This window comes from Schistocerca cancellata, chromosome 1 (assembly GCF_023864275.1).
Source record: "Schistocerca cancellata isolate TAMUIC-IGC-003103 chromosome 1, iqSchCanc2.1, whole genome shotgun sequence".
Classification (NCBI taxonomy): Eukaryota; Metazoa; Arthropoda; class Insecta; order Orthoptera; family Acrididae; genus Schistocerca; species Schistocerca cancellata.
In genome coordinates, this window is record NC_064626.1 from 252,528,999 (window position 1) to 252,553,155 (window position 24,157).

The following is a 24,157-nucleotide window of genomic DNA, read 5'->3' on the forward strand; positions in this document are numbered from 1 at the left end:
GAACATCTAAATACGCATAATGCTGGTACTACCAGGATGTGTTCTTTCTTCTCACCCCCGCGGCAGTAATTGAATTAAGAGTCAGCCGGGAAATACATTTAAATCAATTGACGATTATTGAGCTAGTGTCACGAATTTTCAAACGTCCACTGCCATGTATGAAAGCGAGTGACACCACGAGTGTTAAAGTCGATCGAGGGGTGTCGCCGTGCTCGTATTGAATGACATTGAGCGGTTACAAGGGGTACAATGTAATGAATGGAAATGCCATACCCAGATTCTAGGAGGGGGACTGAAATGTCGCTTCTCGACCCGGGGAAAGTGTCACCTCTCATTCGCTAGCCGTTTCACTACATCTACATTTATACCCCGCAAGCCACCCAACGGTGTGTGGCGGAGGGCACTTTACGTGCCACTGTCATTACCTCCCTTTTCTGTTCCAGTCGCATATGGTTCGCGGGAAGAACGACTGTCTGAAAGCCTCCGTGCGCGCTCGAATCTCTGTAATTTTACATTCGTGATCTCCTCGGGAGGTATAAGTAGGGGGAAGCAATATATTCGACACCTCATCTAGAAACGCACCCTCTCGAAACCTGGACAGCAAGCTACACCGCGATGCAGAGCGCCTCTCTTGCAGAGTCTGCCACTTGAGTTTGCTAAACATCTCCGTAACGCTATTACGGTTACCAAATAACCCTGTGACGAAACGCGCCGCTCTTCTTTGGATCTTCTCTATCTCCTCCGTCAACCCGATCAGGTACGGATCCCACACTGATGAGCAATACTCAAGCATAGGTCGAACGAGTGTTTTGTAAGCCACCTCCTTTGTTGATGGACTACATTTTCTAAGGGCTCTCGCAATGAATCTCAACCTGGTACCCGCCTTACCAACAATTAATTTTACATGATCATTCCACTTCAAATCGTTCCGCACGCATACTCCCAGATACTTTACAGAAGTAACTGCTAACAGTGTTTGTTCCGCTATCATACAATCATACAATAAAGGATCCTTCTTTCTATGTATTCGCAATACATTACATTTGTCTATGCTAAGGGTCAGTTGCCACTCCCTGCACCAAGTGCCTATCCGCTGCAGATCTTCCTGCATTTCGCTACAATTTTCTAATGCTGCAACTTCTCTGTATACTACAGCATCATCCGCGAAAAGCCGGATGGAACTTCCGACACTATCTACTAGGTCATTTATGTATACTGTGAAAAGCATTGGTCCCATAACACTCCCCTGTGGCACGCCAGAGGTTACTTTAACGTCTGTAGACGTCTCTCCATTGATAACAACATGCTGTGTTCTGTTTGCTAAAAACTCTTCAATCCAGCCACACAACTGGTCTGATATTCCGTAGGCTCTTACTTTGTTTATCAGGCGACAGTGCGGAACTGTATCGAACGCCTTCCGAAAGTCAAGGAAAATAGCATCTACCTGGGAGCCTGTATCTAATATTTTCTGGGTGTCATGAACAAATAAAGCAAGTTGGGTCTCACACGATCGCTGTTTCCGGAATCCATCCATGTTGATTCCTACAGAGTAGATTCTGGGTTTCCAAAAACGACATGATACTCGAGCAAAAAACATGTTCTAAAATTCTACAACAGACCGACGTCAGAGATATAGGTCCATAGTTTTGCGCATCTGCTCGACGACCCTTCTTGAAGACGCGACCCGACTACAGCGGCAGCTCGTACCTCGACTTCGAGGCCAGTGAAGCCGGCGTCGGAGCGCAGGGCCGCGGGGACGTTGTCGAAGGTGGCGGCGACGAGCGGCTGCCCGCGCAGGTTGGCAGCCTTGTCGCGGAACAGGTCGCGGCCCGAGTGCAGGCGGCCGCGCTTCCACGTGTCGAGGCGACGCAGCACCAGCGGGAAACGCGCCCTGGCCGGGAACGGCACCGTCGACAGCTCGAACCAAGCGTCGCGCCGGGCGCCGCCGTAGCGCCGCAGGAACACCACGTCCACCAGCTTGCGCCACAGGCCGAGCAGCGGCCGCGCCAACAGCCGGTCGTCGTGCAGCAGCAGCAGCAGCGCGCGGCTGCTCAGCCGCCGCTCCCTGCGTAGCGCGAGGAATCGTTAGCGCTAGGATTTCACCCGGAGCAAGTCCCGCCCACTCAACCCCGGTTTCCCCGGTCTTTGTTCGGCGCCTAGGCATCGTTTCAGTTGACCCACGTGGCTTGCCGCGTTTGGCTGCAGTTGGTGTGAATGTTAAATTAATATCTTGTTAGGTCTTAAATTTTGCCAGATAGTTAAAAGATACGTTACGAAAAAACGTGCACAATTGTCCTCAGCTGTGCCAGGTACTTCCACAGCAAAAATAAAAGAAAACAGTTTAGCACAGAATTCTTTGAATACGAGAACTCAGTATCCAGATGAATAGCCTACGAAGAAACATACTTCTAGAGAAAAAGCACCCAAAGCTAAAACAGGAAAAACTTAAACTCAAAGAATAATTTGCTTGAAGAAAGAGGAAACACAGTGTACATGACACTTAAGTTTCAGAACTCAGACAGTATATGTGAAACAAGCATCAATGTTCACTATACTTCCGGAGGGCATCAAAATTACTTTGTTCTTGCTAGATCGATCCAAGCTGTTTTTGTGTGTTATTCACTGACTAGTTTTGCTGAAAAGCTTTAGGGGTGGAAGAAGAAGTAGCACAGCCGTGAAACGCTGCAGCATTTATCTCCTCCATAACTACTCTGTGACAAACATACACATCATCATTATTATTTTTAAAAAATGGTTTGAATGACATTTACGAAATTAATAAATCTTTTGGTTAAAAACAGAAAGGACAAAGAATAACGACACATTATTTTCCTGAGACGTTTGCAACAGCATATAGGACACTAATCACACAGAAACAACGACAATTCTTTATAACCTCGTTTATAATGCGCAGGTATGGCATTGGAAGAATTTACAAGTTAAAATTCACCCATTACCCATGCAAATACTAACGAAATATGTCATCTAAGCAAATATCTTACTGCTTTCGTTAGGCATTTCTACTTTATGGAATTCTTATATTCTTTAATTTTTATGAGCTACTACATAAACAAAACGACTTTCACCTATTTCTATATGTCGTTGATTTTAGACAACAGAGTTTATTCGACTGCATCCGTGTCTTTACTACCGACATGACAGATTCAAGACCACTGTTTTCGCATTGTATGTTTGCTCTGCTGTTTCCCTCAAATAACCGTATTATAATAAGTGAATTAGTTAATGAAAATTTGTTCTTATTGCCCTTAAATAACATCACGTTATTTTTTGTTTTCTATTGCTGGCGATGCTTTCAATTCTCTATAAATATTTTTATTTCTTTAATAATGCAGATTCATATTATATTACTATCTAGAAAAACTTAAATTTCTTATCATTACTGAATTTCATCACAGTGTAACATGTGTTGGACTGTGACGATAACAACTTTGATGTAGCTTCCAGTTTGCGGAACTGGCGGCTGTTTAGGGGAGGACGTTACACTATGGATAGGCATGGAGGGAGGTGAATGGGCGGGACTTGTTCCGGGTGAAATCCTAGCGCTAAGGGCACGTCGTAGCACACCCATACCAGGTGCAACTGTATGAAACCCCAATTTCCCTAAGCAGTGCGCGGCTGCTCAGCCGCAGCTCCCTGCGTAGCGCACCCATTTTTTTTAGCAGGTTTTCAAAAACAAAAAAGGACTGTGGTAGCTTTCGTAGACCTAACGGCTGCCTATGACATTGTATGGAAGGAAGAACTTCTACACAAACTGATAAAAGTAATCCCCTGCCGTATGACACGAGACTTATCAACAACATGCTTTCGGGTAGATACTTCCAGGTGATACAGGGTAATGACATAAGCAAACGGAGGAAACTGAACAATGGACTGCCTCAAGGATCAGTTTTAGCACCAATGCTCTTTAACACGTTCGCTGCGATCGGCGCACGAGCGCGCCCGGCCGATACTGGTGCACATGCCGTGGACGCGGCTGCGCGTCGAGAGACCCAGCTGTTGCGGGGCACCACGGTTTAGTCGGGGTGCGGTTCGCGTTTTTTCCCTACAGTTTTTCTCTGTTGTGGGGCTGAAACTGGAAAACAATCGTGACACGGCGGGCCCTTCAGAACCTAAGAAGCGTAAAATATAAGACACAATAAACGTAAAAAACTAACGGATGCGGAATTAATACGAATATTAGAAGAAAGCGATTCGGAAACGGAATTGGCAAGTGGGGAGGACGGGTGGGAATCCAGTGAAGACTCTGACGGAGCCGAGTTTGCTTTAGATGAGACTGTAGAAATGGCTGTGAATCCAAGCAACAGGGGAAGGACAGAAGGAGTGGTAACAAGTGGTAAAGTAGCTGATACAAGTATTGGATGGGAAAGCGAGCCAATTGGAATGGCACAGGTCATCTCCGTTTTCAAGAAGGGACGTCGAACAGATGTGCAGAACTCTAGACCTATATCTCTAACGTCAATCGGTTGTAGAATTTTGGAACACGTATTATGTTCGAGTATAATGACTTTTCTGGAGACTAGAAATCTACTCTTTAGGAATCAGCATGGGTTTCGAAAAAGACGGTCGTGTGAAACCCAGCTCGCGCTATTCGTCCACGAGACTCAGAGGGCCATAGACACGGGTTCCCAGGTAGATGCCGTGTTTCTTGACTTCCGCAAGGCGTTCGACACAGTTCCCCACAGTCGTTTAATGAACAAAGTAACAGCATATGGACTATCAGACCAATTGTGTGATTGGATTGAGGAGTTCCTAGATAACAGAACGCAGCATGTCATTTTCAATGGAGAGAAGTCTTCCGAAGTAAGAGTGATTTCAGGTGTGCCGCAGGGGAGTGTCATAGGACCGTTGCTATTCACAATATACATAAATGACCTGGTGGATGACATCGGAAGTTCACTGAGGCTTTTTGCAGATGATGCTGTGGTGTATCGAGAGGTTGTAACAATGGAAAATTGTACTGAAATGCAGGAGGATCTGCAACGAATTGACGCATGGTGCAGGGAATGGCTATTGAATCTCAATGTAGACAAGTGTAATGTGCTGCGAATACATAGAAAGATAAATCCCTTATCATTTAGCAACAAAATAGCAGGTCAGCAACTGGAAGCAGTTAATTCCATAAATTATCTGGGAGTACGCATTAGGAGTGATTTAAAATGGAATGATCACATGAAGTTGATCGTCGGTAAAGCAGATGCCAGACTGAGATCCATTGGAAGAATCCTAAGGAAATGCAATCCGAAAACAAAGGAAGTAGGTTACAGTACGCTTGTTCGCCCACTGCTTGAATACTGCTCAGCAGTGTGGGATCCGTACCAGATAGGGTTGATAGAAGAGATAGAGAAGATCCAATGGAGAGCAGCGCGCTTCGTTACAGGATCATTTAGTAATCTCGAAAGCGTTACGGAGATGATAGGTAAACTCCAGTGGAAGACTCTGCAAGAGAAACGCTCAGTAGCTCCGTACGGGCTTTTGTTAAAGTTTCGGGAACATACCTTCACCGAAGAGTGAAGCAGTATATTGCTCTCTCCTACGTATATCTCGCGAAGAGACCATGAGGATAAAATCAGAGAGATTAGAGCCCACACAGAAGCATACCGACAATCCTTCTTTCCACGAACAATACGAGACTGGAATAGAAGGGAGAACCGATAGAGGTACTCAGGGTACCCTCCGCTACACACCGTCAGGTGGCTTGCGGAGTATGGATGTATATGTAGATGTAGATTGCCCGTTTATAAAAAATGAGGGACTACTAGTGCAACCAACGCGAAACACTCCCTTAGATTATTTTCGTCGTTTGCTGACGGACGAATTTCTATTGAAAGTTGTAGAAGGAACAAATCGAAATGCAATTGAATTATTCCTTTCTGTGGGAACCAAAGAACAATCACGAATAAATTGTTGGAAAGATGTTGCGGTTTGCGAATTGTTAGTGTTCTTGGGAGGTTTTCCTGCACATGGGAAACGTAAAGATGAGGAAGTTGCAGGACTATTGGAAAATGGACCCTTTATTTCACGTGAAAGGAATTGCCGATAGTATTTCACGAAATCGTTTTCTACTGATACTACATTCATTGTATTTTTCTGAAAATCCAAAACAGGGCGATCCAAAACCGTCCGACAGGTTGTATAAAATACGTCATGTTATCAATTTTTTTCAATGAAAGGATGTGCCATGTGTACAACACTGGACGGGAACTGTCACTGGACGAATCAATGAACCTTTGGCGTGGAAGATTACTTTTCTGCCAATACATCAAAAGTAAAAAGTACAAATATGGCATAAAGCTATATATTTTGACAACTCCCACTGGTATGGTCCTAAAATTCGCGGTATACATTGGCATGCTGGACGATTTAGGAGGAAGAGGCCATGCGCAAAAAATTGCTCTTCATTTACTGGATGAAAAGTTGAATGCTGGTCACCACGTGTACATGGACAATTACTACAATAGTTCCGCATTGGCTAAGTTGCTCCGGGATAAGAAGACTCATTGCACGGGAACTCTGAGGGCGAGTAGGAAGGATACAACCAAGGAAATAAACAAGGCAAAATTACGAAAAGGTGAAGCCGTTGCCAGATTTGTGGAAGGAGTTATGATAGGTAAGTGGCGTGATAAGAGGGAGGCTTGCTACATTTCTAATGCATTTAGCCGGACGGTGTGGCCGTGCGGTTCTAGGCGGTTCTAGGGGCTTCAGTCTGGAACCGCGTGACCGCTACGGTCCCAGGTTCGAATCCTGCCTCGGGCATGGATGTGTGTGATGTCCTTAGGTTAGTTAGGTTTAAGTAGTTCTAAGTTCTAGGGGACTGATGACCACAGATGTTAAGTCCTATAGTTCTCAGAGCCATTTGAACCATTTCTAATGCATTTGCAAATGAAATGGTTGAAGTTGAAAACAAAAGAAAGGAGAAGAAATCTAAGCCCTAGGCCATTGTAAATTAGAATAAATTTATGTCGGGAGTTGATCGGCACGATCAGATGTTACCATATTACCTCTCGGAACGAAAAACTATACGCTGTTACAAGAAACCTTTTATCCTTGTTATGGAAATGATGCTGACAAACGCGCATGCCCTACACGATAAGTATTCTGGCATAAAAATGCCGTTCCAGGAATTCAGACTCAGTATTATAAGAGCACTGTTGTCACAAAAACAGGTAGAACGGCCAGCCAGAAATCCCCAACATGTTGTGGTAAAACGAGAATCAACTGGAAAATCAAAAACACCGAGAAAAAAGTGCAGATCAAGCGCCAGCCGAGGACAACGAACAGACACGATTTACGAGTGCCCAAATTGCCCAAATAAAGCAGGGTATTGTTTGAATTGTTGTCTTATTCACCAACTCTAAAGGCAGATAGCACTTCCGTTGTTCCTTCATTTTTCGACAGTTTGTAAGTAGACTGTATAGGTTTTTTTTATTGGTAACGCCACATAGCGCTCAGTATGAAAATCACTGGCTGTGCTGTGTACAGTCTGTGGCTGATTTGCTTTGTTGTTGGCTATTCTAGTGTTGGGCAGCTGGATGTTAACAGCGCGTAGCGTTGCGCAGTTGCAGGTGAGCCGCCAGCAGTGGTGGATGTGGGGAAGTGAGATGGCGGATTTTTGAGAATGGATAATCTGGAGGTGTGTCCATCAGAAACAGTACATTTGTACGAATAGATGTCATGAACTGCTATATATATTATGACTATTAAGGTAAATACACTGTTTGTTCTCTATCAAAATCTTTCATTTGCTAACTATTCCTATCAGTAGTTAGTGCCTTTAGTAGTTTGAATCTTTTATTTAGCTGGCAGTAGTGGCGCTCGCTGTATTGCAGAAGTTCGAGTAACGAAGATTTTTGTGAGGTAAGTGATTTGTGAAAGGTATAGGTTAATGTTAGTCAGGGCCATTCTTTTGTAGGGATTTTTGAAAGTCAGATTGCGTTGCGCTAAAAATATTGTGTGTCAGTTTAAGCACAGTCATGTATAATTTTTCTAAGGGGACGTTTCATATGGCGACCCTGCCAGGATACCTCACTGGAATCTTCTGATTTTTTTCTTGTAGTTTGTGTAATTAGTGTAGCTATTGTTTATTGCTAGCACATAATTTTAGAGAGAATCTCCTTTGTAGTTGCAGTCTTTCATTGTTGTACAGTAAAACAGTTGTGGCATGCATGTAGATTTGCACCAAGTATTTCGCAGCTGCGCTTGCAATTAACTACATATTATTTTCAGTGCTATGTTAATGTGTTCTCTTATTTTTGCTCTTCAAATTGTGCTTTTCTGTGTTATCGTGTGAAATATTGTGACAATAATGGCGTGTGAAAAACGTAACACTAGGCTCCAAAGTAAACTGAGAAACAATAGTGACTACGAGCGTAGCTTATCAGCACCACAGTGTAATGAATTAACAGACATTCGAAGTAGTAATTTGGTAATTGTGCATACGGAAATGGAGCGGGCGGCAAATAATGGTGTAGACAGTGAAACAGGTAGTGAACAGGGAAGCATTATCGATCGATCGGTCGGCAACAGCTCGCCTCAGGAATCCGAAATGACAGGACACAATTTCGCAAATACTGTAGATTCAGGTTTTGGGTCCTCACCGTATTCTCAAATAAGTCAAGACACATTTTCTGCTTGTCAAAATGTGAATGTTGCCGGTGCAAATTCACTGCCGAAAAGCACTGAGGAACATGTTTCAGACACCAGTGCACTGTTATTACAGTTAATGCAACAAATGGGACAAAGGCTGCAAAAGTTAGACACAATGGAACAACACCAGAGACAAACACTTGAGTCACAAATTCTTTCTAGTTTACAATGGACCTTACAGAATCCGACGTATACCACATGATAATTGCGTTGAAGTTGAAACTCTGCGTACTAGGAAGAGTAAAGGTTTACACCACATTTCACATGTAAAACCCTTTATTGAAAGATAATCTGCTTTTTAACTTTGTCTTTGCCATATAACTTTCCACTTTACATTGCTAGTATGCTTTGTCAGACTTAGAATCTGTTAACATGCAACAATGTTTGAAGTTAAATATCCAGTCAAGAACCAAGAGAACTTATTTAAACAGAAATTACGAATGCATTGTTATTGGGAACAGACGACACAGTGTTATTGTGTGTGTGCATTCTTGCTTGTTAGTTGCATGATTACGGAACGACTATAAGGCTTACATACTTAGATCATATACTGGTACTGCTAATGAGATTTTAATGCAACATTTTGGTTTCCTTGAAAATACATTCTGGATTTGAAGTACTTTCTGTGGGACTAAAGATGACTTAGCATTTGGTTTCTTTGACAGCTACACGATTTTATCACGACGCTACTAATGAGTGACAATTTACAATGTTGCTTTTGCGGTGTTTCTGTTTTATATCTGCACAGTTTTTCTGAATTCTTCTGGAAAGTAAAACATGTTTAATAGTATCTTTGTGGTATAGCTACTATGACACAGCCTTTTCCGTAGCACAACAACACGTTACAGCACAGTACTTTCTTCATCACGGCAATAAGAGTAATAACTAAGATATCTATACGCAAAGTATTTCACTTTTGTTTATCATGAGGTAAGTACATTGGCTTCTGCAGAACTTAGCTTTCGGAGGACGATAACTACGACACTTCCACAGAGATTATCTTACAGCAAGACTCACATTTAGCGCTACAGGACACGTATTTGAGTGATTAATTTTGTACTTAAATCATTTATTTTTAAAGATATTTGAAGTACAATGATACAAAGGTTTTCCGTAATACATTTCATTCCATTGTTGTAATCTGTAACACCTGAGGGTATAATTACATTAATCCTCAGGGGGGTACACGCTTACTTTGTGTACCATGTGCGTAGCAAGCACAGGGAGCCCTAGCTAATATGGTATTTGCTTATACAACTTTACACATCGGTACCATATTTCGCTAACACATAAATTACACAGCTATCTGATCATTTAACTGAGAGAGACAAACTTTTTACTATGGCAGTGACAGATGTTTACGCAATTACACAGTTGGGTAACTTCACACTTATGAAATTGTATTTTGTCTGTACTGTGTGAACTCTTCATATTTTTTCGGAACCATTGTGATACTATAAGAGCTTTGAATGATGTATTTGGTAAGGGAGCATGATTTTAAAGAACGTTTGAGGTAGATGACACTCTTGAAATGAGTAGAGAATTTTTTTAGGTTTTGACATTATTGCAGAAAGCTACGACGTTTTTGAGATTTGACAGAGGTGTTATGATGTTATTTTTACGACGACGATGTGTATTATGCTGTTGAGGTATGTTTATGATCAATAAGCTGATGTTATATGAGGAATTTGATTATGCTACGTATCTGTTATGATGACATATTGAAGAAGTGTCGGCGAATAAGGTAAGGAATAATGAGTAGTGGCTAGGGACTCTGGTTTGTGAAAAAGTTTGTTGGAAACCAAGAATCGTACTTTAAGAGTTATGAAATGTATGTAAATGCATGAATGTATTACAATGCCGACGAAAGTTTTTTGGACTCTGTTATGTCAATAGGATGTCATGAACTGCTATATATATTATGACTATTAAGGTAAATACATTGTTTGTTCTCTATCAAAATCTTTCATTTGCTAACTATTCCTATCAGTAGTTAGTGCCTTTAGTAGTTTGAATCTTTTATTTAGCTGACAGTAGTGGCGCTCGCTGTATTGCAGTAGTTCGAGTAACGAAGATTTTTGTGAGGTAAGTGATTTGTGAAAGGTATAGGTTAATGTTAGTCAGGGCCACTCTTTTGTAGGGATTTTTGAAAGTCAGATTGCGTTGCGCTAAAAATATTGTGTGTCAGTTTAATCACAGTCATGTATAATTTTTCTAAGGGGACGTTTTAAGTTATGTGTAGGTACTATTGTTGAACTTGATATTTATTTTATTTGTTTGAGTGTAATCGGTGAAGTTCTTGGTTGTATCTTTCCTGAGCATTGACAAACATTGTATTACGGAAGTTTCTTCAAGATCTTGTGTTTGTTTTTGAATGCTGTTTATTCTGCATTTTTTGTTCAATAAGTATGTCGTTTGCCAGTATGATGTTTCGTTTTATTTTTGAATATAAAATAAAAATGTAGTACTCTAAACTGTCACAATTATTAGGAAAAATAAACGCGACGCACTAGCGCGTCCATGGCCACCCACTACAGAATGTGGCCTGATATGCCACTGACATCTTAGTGCGCCCCAAAAAAATTTGATTCACATGAGTAAATTTTATCATTTACTTATAAAATAAATAAATTTTATATTATTTTAGCAATACAGTTTGAGATTCTATTTAAAAAATAATTGGTTACGTGGCAACGCAAGGCCAATTACAGTGGCAGTGAACGTGTTAATCTTCACATCTCTGACCTGCCTGAAACCATCTCAAGGAAGTTCAGCTATGCAGCCCTAGCTATCCAAAGCAAGCAGTTTGAAGACATTGAAAACATCCTCACAACTGACCTAAACAAAATGCATGAGTATTTCACCAAATGGAGGCTAATACCAAATCCCACCAAGACTGAAGTCAGCTGTTTTCATTTGAACAACAGAATGGCGGGATATGAGCTGAAGGTTCATATGAATAACAGTCAACTGCGATATCAGCCATATCCAAAGCACCTGGGGGTCACTCTAGATAGGACATTATCCTTCAAAAGACACCTGGAAAATTTATCCAATAAAATAAGCTCACGGAACAGCCTCATTCGGAGGCTCTGCAGCACGAACTGGGGAGCAGCAGCAGACACACTACGAACATCTGCACTCGCCTTAGTGTACTCTGCAGCCGAGTACTGTGCACCAGCGTGGTTAACCAGCAAGCATGTAAACAAGGTGGACACCCAGCTCAACGTTGCTATGAGAACCATAACTGGATGCATAAAGACTACACCATATTGGCTTCCATCATATAGCTCCACCCTCCCTGCGAAGACAATAAGCTCTGATGAAGGAATACACAAAAATAATGAATAACCCCCTTCTTCCTATCCATGAAGATGTCCCAACTTTGGAAAGAACACGACTCCGCTCCAGAAATCCCCCTTTAAGACTGGCCCAACAACTATCAGCTGCCAACTTCAGCATGGATACTAAATGGCACGAGAGCTGGAGTGATAGTGCCTCCCCTGACAACCGTGAACTTATCTGTCCATCAGAGAAACCTAAGGGCTTTGATCTTCCATGACAGCTATGGAAAAGCCTAAACAGAATCCGAACAGGACGTGGACTATGTGCACACAATCTACATCAGTGGAGAAAGCTTCCCAGCTCTATCTGTGACTGTGGAGCACCTAATCAAACAATACAGCACATCGCTCAGGACTGTGAATTAAGAGCCTACTAGGGTAGTCGGGCTGACTTCTTCAACGCCACACCGCCCTGCCTCGAATGGATCGCCAATTTGGACGTCAGAATTTGAAGACTTGTGTAACGCAAAATATCTGCTGTGACGTTACTTTTTATTGTGTTTATGTTTTATATTTTATCTGAATATGTATCCTTCACTTATGTATTTTACAGTGTATTTTATCATATAATTTCATAATGTAATAAGTGTAAACCATGTGTGTAGCGCCATACGCTAAATAAATGAATAATAACCAGGTGTAGCAGTATGAAACCAGAATTTCCCTATAGATGGTGGTAGCCGTCAGTGTAGAGCCCATGAGACCGCGTCTCCAACGCCATCTGCTTCCTGTGACGGCTGACGACGAATGTCAACACGCAGTAATCCAGGTTCCATACATCGGTGTCTGTTTCAAACCTGTAAACATGTCGACTTTTGTGCCTACGAACTACTATTTGCGGACAGCATTGATTTTCTTTTATCATTTGAAAAAAACTGCTGCAGAATCGCATCGAATGCTTGTCAAAGCTTTCGGCAAACATGCTCTTGGGAAAATACAGTGTTTCGAGTGGTTCAAAAAATTCAAAAGTGGTGATTTAGACGTGAGAAATGACGAAAGCGGAAAACCACCGAAAAATTTCGAAGATAATGAATTGCAGGCCGTATTGGATGAAGATGATACTCAGACTCAACAGAAACTCGGGGAGCAATTGAATGTGACGCAGAAAGCCGTTTCTCTTCGGTTGAAAGCTATGGGAAAAGTGCAGAAAGTTGGTAAACGAGTTCCACATGAACTAAATGAAAGACAGCAAGCAACTCGAAAAACCACTTGTGAAATGCTACTCGCCAGATACAAAAGAAAGTCGTTTCTCCATCGAGTAGTGACAGGTGATGCAAAATGCGTCGTAAATCATGGGTGAATCCAGGCAAACCATTGTCATCCGCTGCGAGACCAAATTGCTTTGGAAAGAAGACAATGCTCTGTGTTTGGTGGGATAAGAAGGGTGTCATCTATTATGAGCTGCTAAAATCTGGTGAAACCGTTAACGCTGATCGCTACCAAGAGCAAATGATCGATTTAAATCGTGCATCACGTGAAAAACGAAAGGAATATGTCACATTACTCCATGATAACGCCCCATCACACCGAGGCGTTCAATTGGGAAATACTAGGGCATGCGGCGTATTCTCCAGACTTGGATCTGTCCAATTACCATCTGTCTGAATCATTGGGACTACGCCTCGCTGAACAACGCACCAATTGGTATGAGAATGTACGAAAATGGCTCGCTGAATGGTTCGCTTCAAAAGAAGCGAAGGAACTTGCCCCCCTTCTTGCAGCGGTGTACCGTAGGTCTCTAGAAGAGCGTAGCGTTCAAAAAGATTGGAAAAGGACACAGGTCATCCCCGTTTTCAAGAAGGGACGTCGAACAGATGTGCAGAACTACAGACCTATATCTCTAACGTCGATTAGTTACAGAATTTTGGAACACGTATTATGTTCGAGTATAATGACTTTACTGGAGACTAGAAATATACTCTGTAGGAATCAGCATGCGTTTCGAAAAAGACGATCGTATGAACCCCATCTTGCGCTGTTCGTCCACGAGACTCAGAGGGCCAGGTAGATGCTGTTTCTTGACTTTCGCAAGGCGTTCGATACAGTTCCCCACAGTCGTTTAATGAACAAAGTAACAGCATATGGACTATCAGACCGATTGTGTGATTGGATTGAAGAGCTCCTAGATAACAGAACGCAGCATGTCATTCTCAACGGAGAGAAGTCTTCCGAAGTAAGAGTGATTTCAGGTGTGCCGCAGGGGAGTGTCGTAGGAACGCTGCTATTCACAATGTACAGAAATGACCTTGTGGATAACATCGGAAGTTCACTGAGGTTTTTCGCGGATGATGCTGTGGTATATCGAGAGGTTGTAACAAAGGAAAATTGTCCTGAAATGCAGGAGAATCTGCAACGAATTGACGCATGGTGCAGGGAATAGCCATTGAATCTCAATGTAAACAAGTGTAATGTGCTACGAATACATAGAAAGAAAGATCCTTTATCATTTAGCTACAATATAGCAGGTCAGCAACTGGAAGCAGTTAATTCCATAAATTATCTGGGAGTAGGCATTAGGAGTGGTTTAAAATGGAATGACCATAGAAAATTAATCGTCGGTAAAGCAGATGCCAGACTGAGATTCATTGGATGAATCCTAAGGAAATGCAGTCCGAAAACAAAGGTAGAAGGTTACAGTACACTTGCTCGCCCACTGCTTGAATACTGCTCACCGGTGTGGGATCCGTACCAGATAGGTTTGATAGAAGAGGTAGAGAAGATCCAACGGAGAACAGCGCGCTTCGTTACAGGATCATTTAGTAATCTCGAAAGCGTTACGGAGATGGTAGATAAACTCCAGTGCGAACGAAGCCATTCTGTAAAGAAATTCATTTTTGTGTTACATATAGCTTTATCTGTCAGCTTCATGATGATTTGCCCATCATGTCGTTAATGGTCATAGTTACTGTGTTATTTGCCTTTAAGTAGGACACTACACTAAGTTGGAAAAAGTTTGCAATGAAAAATAGGGGTCGCTATGATTTTGCGTTTCGTACATATTAAACAATATGTTGTTGCAAGTATATTCAGACTTGCGTGGAGGCCTCAATCTGTCACCAATCTGAAGAAAACTGATGTGATTTAGCACACTCATTTAAGGTCTCACGTGCCAGCGATAAAGCGAGAATGAAGAATCCACAACATCCCTAATATTTTATAAACGGTTTGAGACATCGAAATGAGATTTTCGACAATGACAGCACGGAAAGAGGAAAGTATTTTGTCATGTTGCTAGTATGCGAAACTTCATTATTTATCATGTTATTCTACTAACTAGAGACTTTTTCGATGAAAGAATGTAATTTTTAAGGGCCGTCGATAGCCGGTGAAACGAGAAATTCTGTGGGTTTTCAAATGGTTCAAATGGCTCTAAGCACTATGGGACTTAACATCTGAGGTCATCAGTCCCCCATAATTTGGAACTAGTTAAACCTAACTAACCTAAGGACATCACACACATCCATGCCCGAGGCAGGATTCGAACCTGCGATCGTAGCAGCAGCGCGGTTCCGGACTGAAGCGCCTAGAACCGCTAGGCCGCTGCGGCCGGCCTCTGTGGGTTTTGGAAGAAGATGAGTCAAGACATTACATGTTTATTTTTCATATCGAAGATATGCTTTTTCATAAACTATTGACCTTACTTTTCCTCAGTTCCTTATTTAATGACCGACTGTCTCAGAATTCTCTCGCAACTGCGTCTGCATAACATGTCAGAGAGGTGACATTTGCATAACCTTTGCTGCGTTTTGACGGAAGAAGGAAATTTAAAAAAATGGTTCAAATGGGTCTGAGCACTATGGGACTTAACTTCTGTGGACATCAGTCCCCTTGAACTTAGAACTACTTAAACCTAACTAACCTAAGGACATCACACACATGCATGCCCGAGGCAGGATTCGAACCTGCGACCGTAGCAGCAGCGCGGTTCCAGACTGAAGCGCCTAGAACCGCTCGGCCACTGCGGCCGGCAGGAAATTTTAACATGTCAACAAGAGAAATGTGGGTTTTACTCAAAATTCAACACTCATGACGCTTCTCCGAACGTTACAAATGTTTAACAACACAGGCGAAAATTAATTTTTTTCTTTTGTTGCATTTTCAGCGGAATTCTTTTTAGATACTAACCAAAGCAAAGGTGACAGTAGATCGTTTTGAATGATCACGTGCAAGTGTGGGCATCATTCCGGGAATAAGTAAGACATAGAATATCCTCGATGTACCGCTGTGTTGTAAGGGTGCCACGGGTGACAACCAAATGTGTCCTGCTATGAAATGAAATGGCATCCCAGTCCATCAGTCCTGATTGTCAAGCCGTATGGCGACGACAGTCAGGTTCGTATCCCACTGCTGTCCGGGGCATCTCCACATATGTCTTGTCTTTGCTGGTCATCGGGGCTCAGTTTCAAGTGAGACTCATCGCTGAAGACAACTGTAAAAAATGGCTCTGAGCATATGGGACTCAACATCTGTGGTCATAAGTCCCCTAGAACTTAGAACTACTTAAACCTAAGTAACCTAAGGACATCACACACATCCATGCGCGAGGCAGGATTCGAACCTGCGACCGTAGCGGTCACGCGGTTCCAGACTGAAGCGCCTTTAACCGCACGGCCACACCGGCCGGCGAAGACAACTGTACACCAGTGAGTGAGATTCCAGGCCCGACACACGTGTGCGATATTTATCATGTCGGAAGCTGCTATTGTTGGCTTCGAGAGCGTTTTGTCGACTCCTGTCGGCGAACCGACTAGTATTTTATGCTGCTTCTCCATTATAGTCCCAATAAATATGGCTTCTTACAAGGGAACCTCCCCACCGCACCCCCCCCCCCCACATTTAGTTATAAGTTGGCACAGTGGATAGGCCTTGAAAAACCGAACACAGATCAATCGAGAAAACAGGAAGAAGTTGTGTGGAATTATGAAAAAAATAAGCAAAATATACAAACTGAGTAGCCCATGTGCAAGACAGGCACTATCAAGGATAGTGTGAGCTCAGGAGCGCCGTGGTCCCGTGGTTGGCGTGAGCAGCTGCGGAACGAGAGGTACTTGGTTCAAGTCTTCCCTCGAGTGAAAAGATTACTTTCTTTTATTTTCGCAAAGTTATAAGCTGTCCGTTCGTTCATTGACGTCTCTGTTCACTGTAATAAGTTTAGTGTCTGTGTTTTGCGACCGCACCACAAAACCGTGCGATTATTAGACGACAGGACGTGGATCTCCAATGGGAACCGAAAACACTTGATCGCAAGGTCATAGGTCAATCGATTCCTCCACAGGAAAACACGTCTGATATATTCTATACGACACTGGTGACGGCACTCTCGTCCAAAGTAGCGAATAGTCAACTGCCAGCCAGGGAGCCTCGTTAGCAGGAATACTCTCTCTTCCGTGCGCTGTAGTCGACTGACGTCGTGTGTTTCGATGTTTGTTTAGGTGTAGCGTCCCCGTACTACGGCCCAGTTACCTCGCATCGGACGGACAGATAATAATTGTCTGAAAATAAAAAATTAAACTTTTCACTCGAGGGAAGACTTGAACCAAATACCTCTCTGTTTTTTTTTTTTTAATCTCATTTTGTTCGCTTTTTTGTTCGTTGCATCTGCTCGGGGCGGATATTGTAAGACATCCATTTAAGTTCATTGTTCATCGATTAACTCAGTTTTTTTTTATTACAGAGGGCAGCTAACCCTCTGACCGAACACGCTGAGCTACCGTGCCGGCTAAAGTTCAAATGTGAGTGAATGGAGGATTTCAAAAATTTGTGTGAAATCTTATGGGACTCAACTGCTAAGGTCATCAGTCCCTAAGCTTACACACTACTTAACCTAAATTATCCTAAGGACAAACACACACACCCATGTCCGAGGGAGGACTCGAACCTCCGCCGGGACCAGCCGCACAGTCCATGACTGCAGCGCCTTAGAGCGCTCGGCTAATCCCGCGCGGCGTACCTCTCCCTCCGCAGCTGCTCACGCTAACCACGGGACCGCGGGACCACGGCGCTCCTGAGTTTACATTATCCTTGATGTTGCGCATGGACTACTCAGTTTGTATATTTTGGTTATTTTTTTCATAGTTCCACACAACTTCTTCCTGTTTTCTCGATTGATTTGTGTTCAGTTTTTCAAGGCCTATCCACTGTGCCAACTTATAACTAAATCTGAGGAGGGTGCGATGAGGAGATTCCCTTGTTAGTAACTGTTGTGTCTGTTTGTGACATTATGAGCTGAAACATTGTCATTTAAGTAGTATTTTCATGTTTTTATTCTTGTGTCCCATAATAAGGTACATTTGGGGGGAGGGGGAGGGTGGGGGCGTCTTAGAGGGACCCATTGTCGTTTTATTCACGCATGTGTCAATGACGTAAACTCCCACCCCTTCCACTCCCTCTGTGATGACGCCGCAGGAGGGCGCGAAACAGGAGGACTGAAAAAGTATAAATACCCTTTGCTGCTTCGGATCACGTTCAAATTTCTTCGCATGGTTTTGAACGGTCCCTAGTAGTTCTACCCTATAAACTAGAGCAAATGGTCGGTCGTGCTACACTCCGAAGGAGTGTGATTACTTTCAGTGGGGTTCCTGACCCACGTTGTCCTTACAGAAGCGTTGAATCGTCCGGGAGTGCCAGCAGTGTCAAAGGATGTGAAGATAGTCATACTTGGAAGGAGAGACAGCATTGGTCGTATTTTTTTGTTTTATTAACCGCAAAATCGATTTTCGGTCACTTAGTGACCATCCTCAGTGCTGTAATATACAGTTTAAATTGGTAGGCACTGGTGTCAACAAGCTTGTTGACACCAGTGCCTACCAATTTAAACTGTATATTACAGCACTGAGGATGGTCACTAAGTGACCGAAAATCGATTTTGCGGTTAATAAAACAAAAAAAATACGACCAATGCTGTCTCTCCTTCCAAGTATATCCATTATCTGGTCGTGGTGCACAGGACACTCCATGGAGTCGCCAATCGATAGTCATACTGTTGCCCGTCGCACTGCGAACTGTCGTTCCACCGCGAAATGTGGGGGAATCAACGCCCCAGGGGAAGGAGTGGTTTCATCGATGCCTTTTATGCCACTCCCTGAAATCTTTTCGTGTCGATACTGAGCGGCGGTGCACATAAAATATTTGCTCGTCAGCCATCCATAAAAAAAAACCGCGTGATTTCTACGTTGGACGTGCAGTGCTGACCTCCATCGCAGAGGCGTCAAAAGAAGAGGTGAAATATGGGTAAGAGAGAGGACCTCCCAATCGAGTGACACGTCCACGAAGTGTTGGGCAGAATTGTGGTGAAATTTGGTCCCAATGTGGCACCATTAACCCAAATTACACCTTACATGAACTTCTGAGCTCTGGCTTTTTTCGCATGATGTTGGAAGCGTCGCTGAGACCGAGAGTGCAGTTTCAGCGCGCTACGCTTGTGTACCGTTACAGAAGAAGACTGTAGGTACCTTTCCAAGTTCTGCGTCGCAGTGCGAGACAAACACTGGCTTTCGAAAAAGTTGTCCTTTTATTGTGTTGTGCAGTGTATTATCCACCTCTGCTAAAGTACTGTAGCCAGTTAATGTTTTCCTCACCATAAGACAATACGCGTTTTGTAAACTGCACCTGCTCCCCACTCATATTCCATTGAGTCCTTCCTCCCCTCTGCTCCCTTTTTTTCTCGTGCATCAGTTATTTTGTCCATGTAACATAACAGTGTTTTGGCCACCCAATTTTTATACTTTTATTCTCTGAGTTCAATGTAATACAAGAGTCGTTTGTCAAGAGCTTCTTTGTGTATTTCATTTCATACTACTTGTGTTTTTCATATATATATTTAATCGTGTATGATTACATATTTTCGTAAAGACATTGCAATTCTGTCAGAGACAGCAAAGGACCTGGAGGAGCAGTTGAATGGAATGGACAGTGTCTTGAAAGGAGGATATAAGATGAACATCAACAAAAGCAAAACGAGGATAATGGAATGTAGTCGAATTAAGTCGGGTGACGCTGAGGGAATTAGACTAGAAAATAAAACACTTAAAGTAGTAAAGGAGTTTTGTTATTTGGGGAGCAAAATAACTGATGATGGTCGAAGTAGAGATGATATCAAACGTAGACTGGCAATGGCAAGGAAAGCGTTTCTGAAGAAGAGAAACTTGTTAACATCGAGTATAGATTTAAGTGTTAGGAAGTTGTTTCTGAAAGTATTTGTATGGAGTGTAGCCATGTATGGAATTGAAACATGGACGATAAATAGTTCGGACAAGAAGAGAATAGAAGCTTTCGAAATGTGGTGCTGCAGAAGAATGCTGAAGATTAGATGGGTAGATCACGTAATTAATGAGGACGTATTGACTAGAATTGGGGCACAACTTGATTAGAGGCAGGGATCGGTTGGTGCGACATGTTCTGAGGCATCAAGGGATCACCAAACACCAATTTAGTATTGGAGGGCAGCGTGGAGGGTAAAAATCGTAGAGGGAGTCCAAGAGATGAATACACTAAGCAGATTCACAAGGATGTAGGTTGCAGTAGATACTGGGAGATGAAGAAGCTTGCACAGGATAGAGTAGCATGGACAGCTGCATCAAACCAGTCTCTGGACTGAAGATCACAACAACAACAAGATTTTCGTAAAGACAATCTTTGCACAGCTATAAACTGTTGCCGATGTTGTGTGGACTATCTGTTCTGTCTTAACTTGGCTAAGGATGGCCTGCGCTCTACAACGACCTGTCGGATAAACACTCTAGGAAATCTCTACTGTATACTGAGCGAAGCAGCGCAGTGGTTAGCACACTGGACTAACATTCCGGAGGGCGACGGTTCAAATCCGCGTCCGGTCATCCTGATTTAGGTTTTGCGCGATTTTCCTAAATCGCTTCAGGCAAATCTCGCGGTGGTTCCTTTGAAAGGGCACGGCCGGCTTCGTTCCCCATCCTTTTGTAATCCGATGGGAGCGATGACCTCGCTGTTTGGTCCCATTCCCCAGCCCAGCCAACTATCAATACTGTATATTTCAGTTTTTAATATGTCTATATTCTTTCAAGTAGCCATGCATATTGCACAGATTTGCTTGTCATATCTGTAAATAAATAAATCATTATTATCTGTTCAATTTTAGTCGAAAATAGCTTAGAAGTTTAACACAATAAAGGAAGTCTAGCAGCTGTAATTTGCTTCCTAGAGTCTCCACCAATGGTAAGTTTCTTGTTAGTTTTAAGTGAAGCTGGCCCTAAAACACTATTTCGAATCTTTTGCTTTAGATTTACTACTTTTCTCTTCGATCTTCTGCGCTTCAGTTTCAGATTCTGTAATGTTACCCCGTCAAAAAGTTCGACAGTCCAATAACCGCCATAGAGCAATAATCTAAATGGGATTGACATTTGAGAACGAAGGTGTCAACGTATCTCTACCTTCAGAAGAGAGGTAGTATAGTGAACATTTCTATACCAAAAGTGCCAATGCAGTTAAAAAGAAATGGGTATACAGATTTCTAGGTCGCGTATGGAACTCTTTTACAAGATTCGTTTGGAGTGGTAACTTGATAACAAACTGGCTGAAAGAAGAGTGTGTTATTGGATAAACAGAGACTGAGTCAGGTGGCTCAATGGTTGACCGTTCCTCCTTCAACGCCGTCTCAACTGATTTCTTCCCCAGTGTTTTACTGGAGTAGAGAGCCGCCTCAAATGAAGTCCAACGTCGACAGTACGTTAAACTGTAACCGGCGCTCCCTAAATTCCACCCCGATATCACAGACAGCGTGTGGCACTAACCTTTCTCCAAACGTGAGCAGCTTCGCCAGCTGCTCCCCGTTTGCGGCCAGCATGATGTAGGCGTCGCAGCCGTCGTGTTTTACCTGGTTCAGGACTGGTCCCCCATTGAACTCCCACTCAGACAACTCCTCGTTCTCTTCGACCAGCACCTGCAAGCAATACGTGTTTATTGGAGGAAGATTCAGGAAAATTGTATTACAAGATGCGAGAGCAAATTATTTTTCCTAACCTTGTAATAAGGCAGGCTCCTTATTTTCTTGAAGAATGGATGTGTAAACACATCCTGGTACAACGGATCGGTCAGTATGGCCAGGCAGTTGAGATCACTGGCCAGGGGAGTCGTAATGGCGACGAGAAGCTTGTCAAGGCCTCCAGCCTCTGTCCGTTCCCTCAGAACGCGGGCCATGCGGGACGACCTGCAACAAGAGGCATTCTGAGAGTTTAGGACTACTGCAAACTTGCAAATCTGAAGGTAGCAGGGGTAAAATACAGGGAGCGAAAGGCTATTTACAATTTCTACAGAAACCAGACGGCTGTTATAAGAATCGAGGGACATGAAAGGGAAGCAGTGGTTGGGAAGGGAGTGAGACAGGGTTGTAGCCTCTCTCCGATGTTATTCAATCTGTATATTGAGCAAGCAATAAAGGAAACAAAAGAAAAATTCGGAGTAGGTATTAAAATCCATGGAGAAGAAATAAAAACTTTGAGGTTCGCCGATGACATTGGAATTCTGTCAGAGACAGCAAAGGACTTGGAAAAGCAGTTGAACGGAATGGGTAGTGTCTTGAAAGGAGGATATAAGATGAACATCAACAGAAGCAAACGAGGAGAATGGAATGTAGTTGAATTAAATCGGGTGCTGCTGAGGGAATCAGATTGGGAAATGAGACGCTTAAGTAGTAAAGAAGTTTTGCTATTTGGGGAGCAAAATAACTGATGCTGGTCCAAGTAGAGAGGATATAAAATGTAGACTGGCAATGGCAAGGAAAGCGTTTCTGAAGAAGAGAAATTTGTTACATCGAGTATAGATTTAAGTGTCAGGAAGTCGTTTCTGAGAGTGTTTGTATGGAGTGTAGCCATGTATGGAATTGAACGATAAATAGTTCGGACAAGAAGTCAATAGAAGCTTTCGAAATGTGGTGCTACAGAAGAATGCTGAAGATTAGATGGGTAGATCACATAACTAATGAGGAGGTATTGAATAGAATTGGGGAGAAGAGGAGTTTGTGGCACAACTTGACTAGAGAAGGGATCGGTTGGTACGACATGTTCTGAGGCATCAAGGTATTACCAACTTAGTATTGGAGGGCAGCGTGGAGGGTAAAAATTGCAGAGGGAGACCAAGAGATGAATACACTAAGCAGATTCAGAAGGATGTAGGCTGCAGTACGTACTGGGAGATGAAGCAGCTTGCACAGGATAGAGTAGCATGGAGAGCTCCATCAAACCAGTCTCAGGACTCAAGACCACAACAACAACATTATGAGAGGCTGTAAAATGATAACCGAACACCCGATTCAATGGGCCATGGAATGATTCAATTCGAAAGTGATCACCACACGTGTTGAGACAGTTATTCCACTGGGTTCGAGACGACCAGTTTCTGGTGCGTAGAACTCAGTCTGTCGCTAACGGATGAACAACCACACCCTCTCGCGCACTTCTTCGTCCGACTGAAACCGACGTCCACGTATGTCTTTCTTCAGGTCACAAAAGATGTGAAAATTAGGCGGTGAAAGATCCGGGCTGTGCGGAGGACATTGCAGTATTTCTCAACCAAATCGCTGATGCGTAGCCTCCGTCCGATTGCCGGTGTCGAGCGGGCGTTGTCGTGGATCAGAGGATGATTCCGTCCGACAGCGTTCCGACAGCCCGAGATTAAACGGCACAGCCGACACTGGAAACATCCCATGTCTCCCCAGTCAAAGAAATCCAAAGCTGTTCACACAAGTTCTGTATAAGTCAGTCATATGATGTTCTCGTCCGACAGCAAGGGCCCTCTGCTCGTCGTATTCCTTGAGCGTGGAATCACAATCAGTGCGCAGTGACTTAGCAGAAACTGCGACGCGGCATAAAGTCGAAACGCCCAGGAATACTGTAGTACAATACATTCTGTTGTACGATAGCGCCCGTCCCCACACTGCCAATCGGACGAAGGCTACGTTTCGGCGATTCTTCACCGTGAGATTATCACATATTTCGCGACATGAAGGAAAACTTGCGTGAACGTCAGTTTTCATTTGACTGCTCCTTATAAACAGCGAGCGAAAGAATATTAGATAAGAGCTTCTCAACCGATCAAATCTGCACGGCTGCAATCCAGATGGCTGAGTACGTCCAGTAGCACTGTTATCAGGTCAGTCATCCTAATTATTACGTCGCAAA

General features: G+C 43.1%; 1 protein-coding gene across 1 annotated transcript in view; it reads right to left on the minus strand.

The window, feature by feature from the left end:
- LOC126167966 (uncharacterized) overlaps positions 1-24,157 on the minus strand; it is a 147,466-nt gene that overhangs the window by 117,558 nt on the left and 5,751 nt on the right. The window contains exons 2-4 of the mRNA XM_049920523.1: positions 22,002-22,188; positions 21,769-21,921; positions 1,708-2,061 (exon numbers count right to left, since the gene is read on the minus strand). Coding sequence (XP_049776480.1) covers positions 1,708-2,061; positions 21,769-21,921; positions 22,002-22,188 — 694 coding nt within the window. The remainder of the gene's footprint in view (positions 1-1,707; positions 2,062-21,768; positions 21,922-22,001; positions 22,189-24,157) is intronic.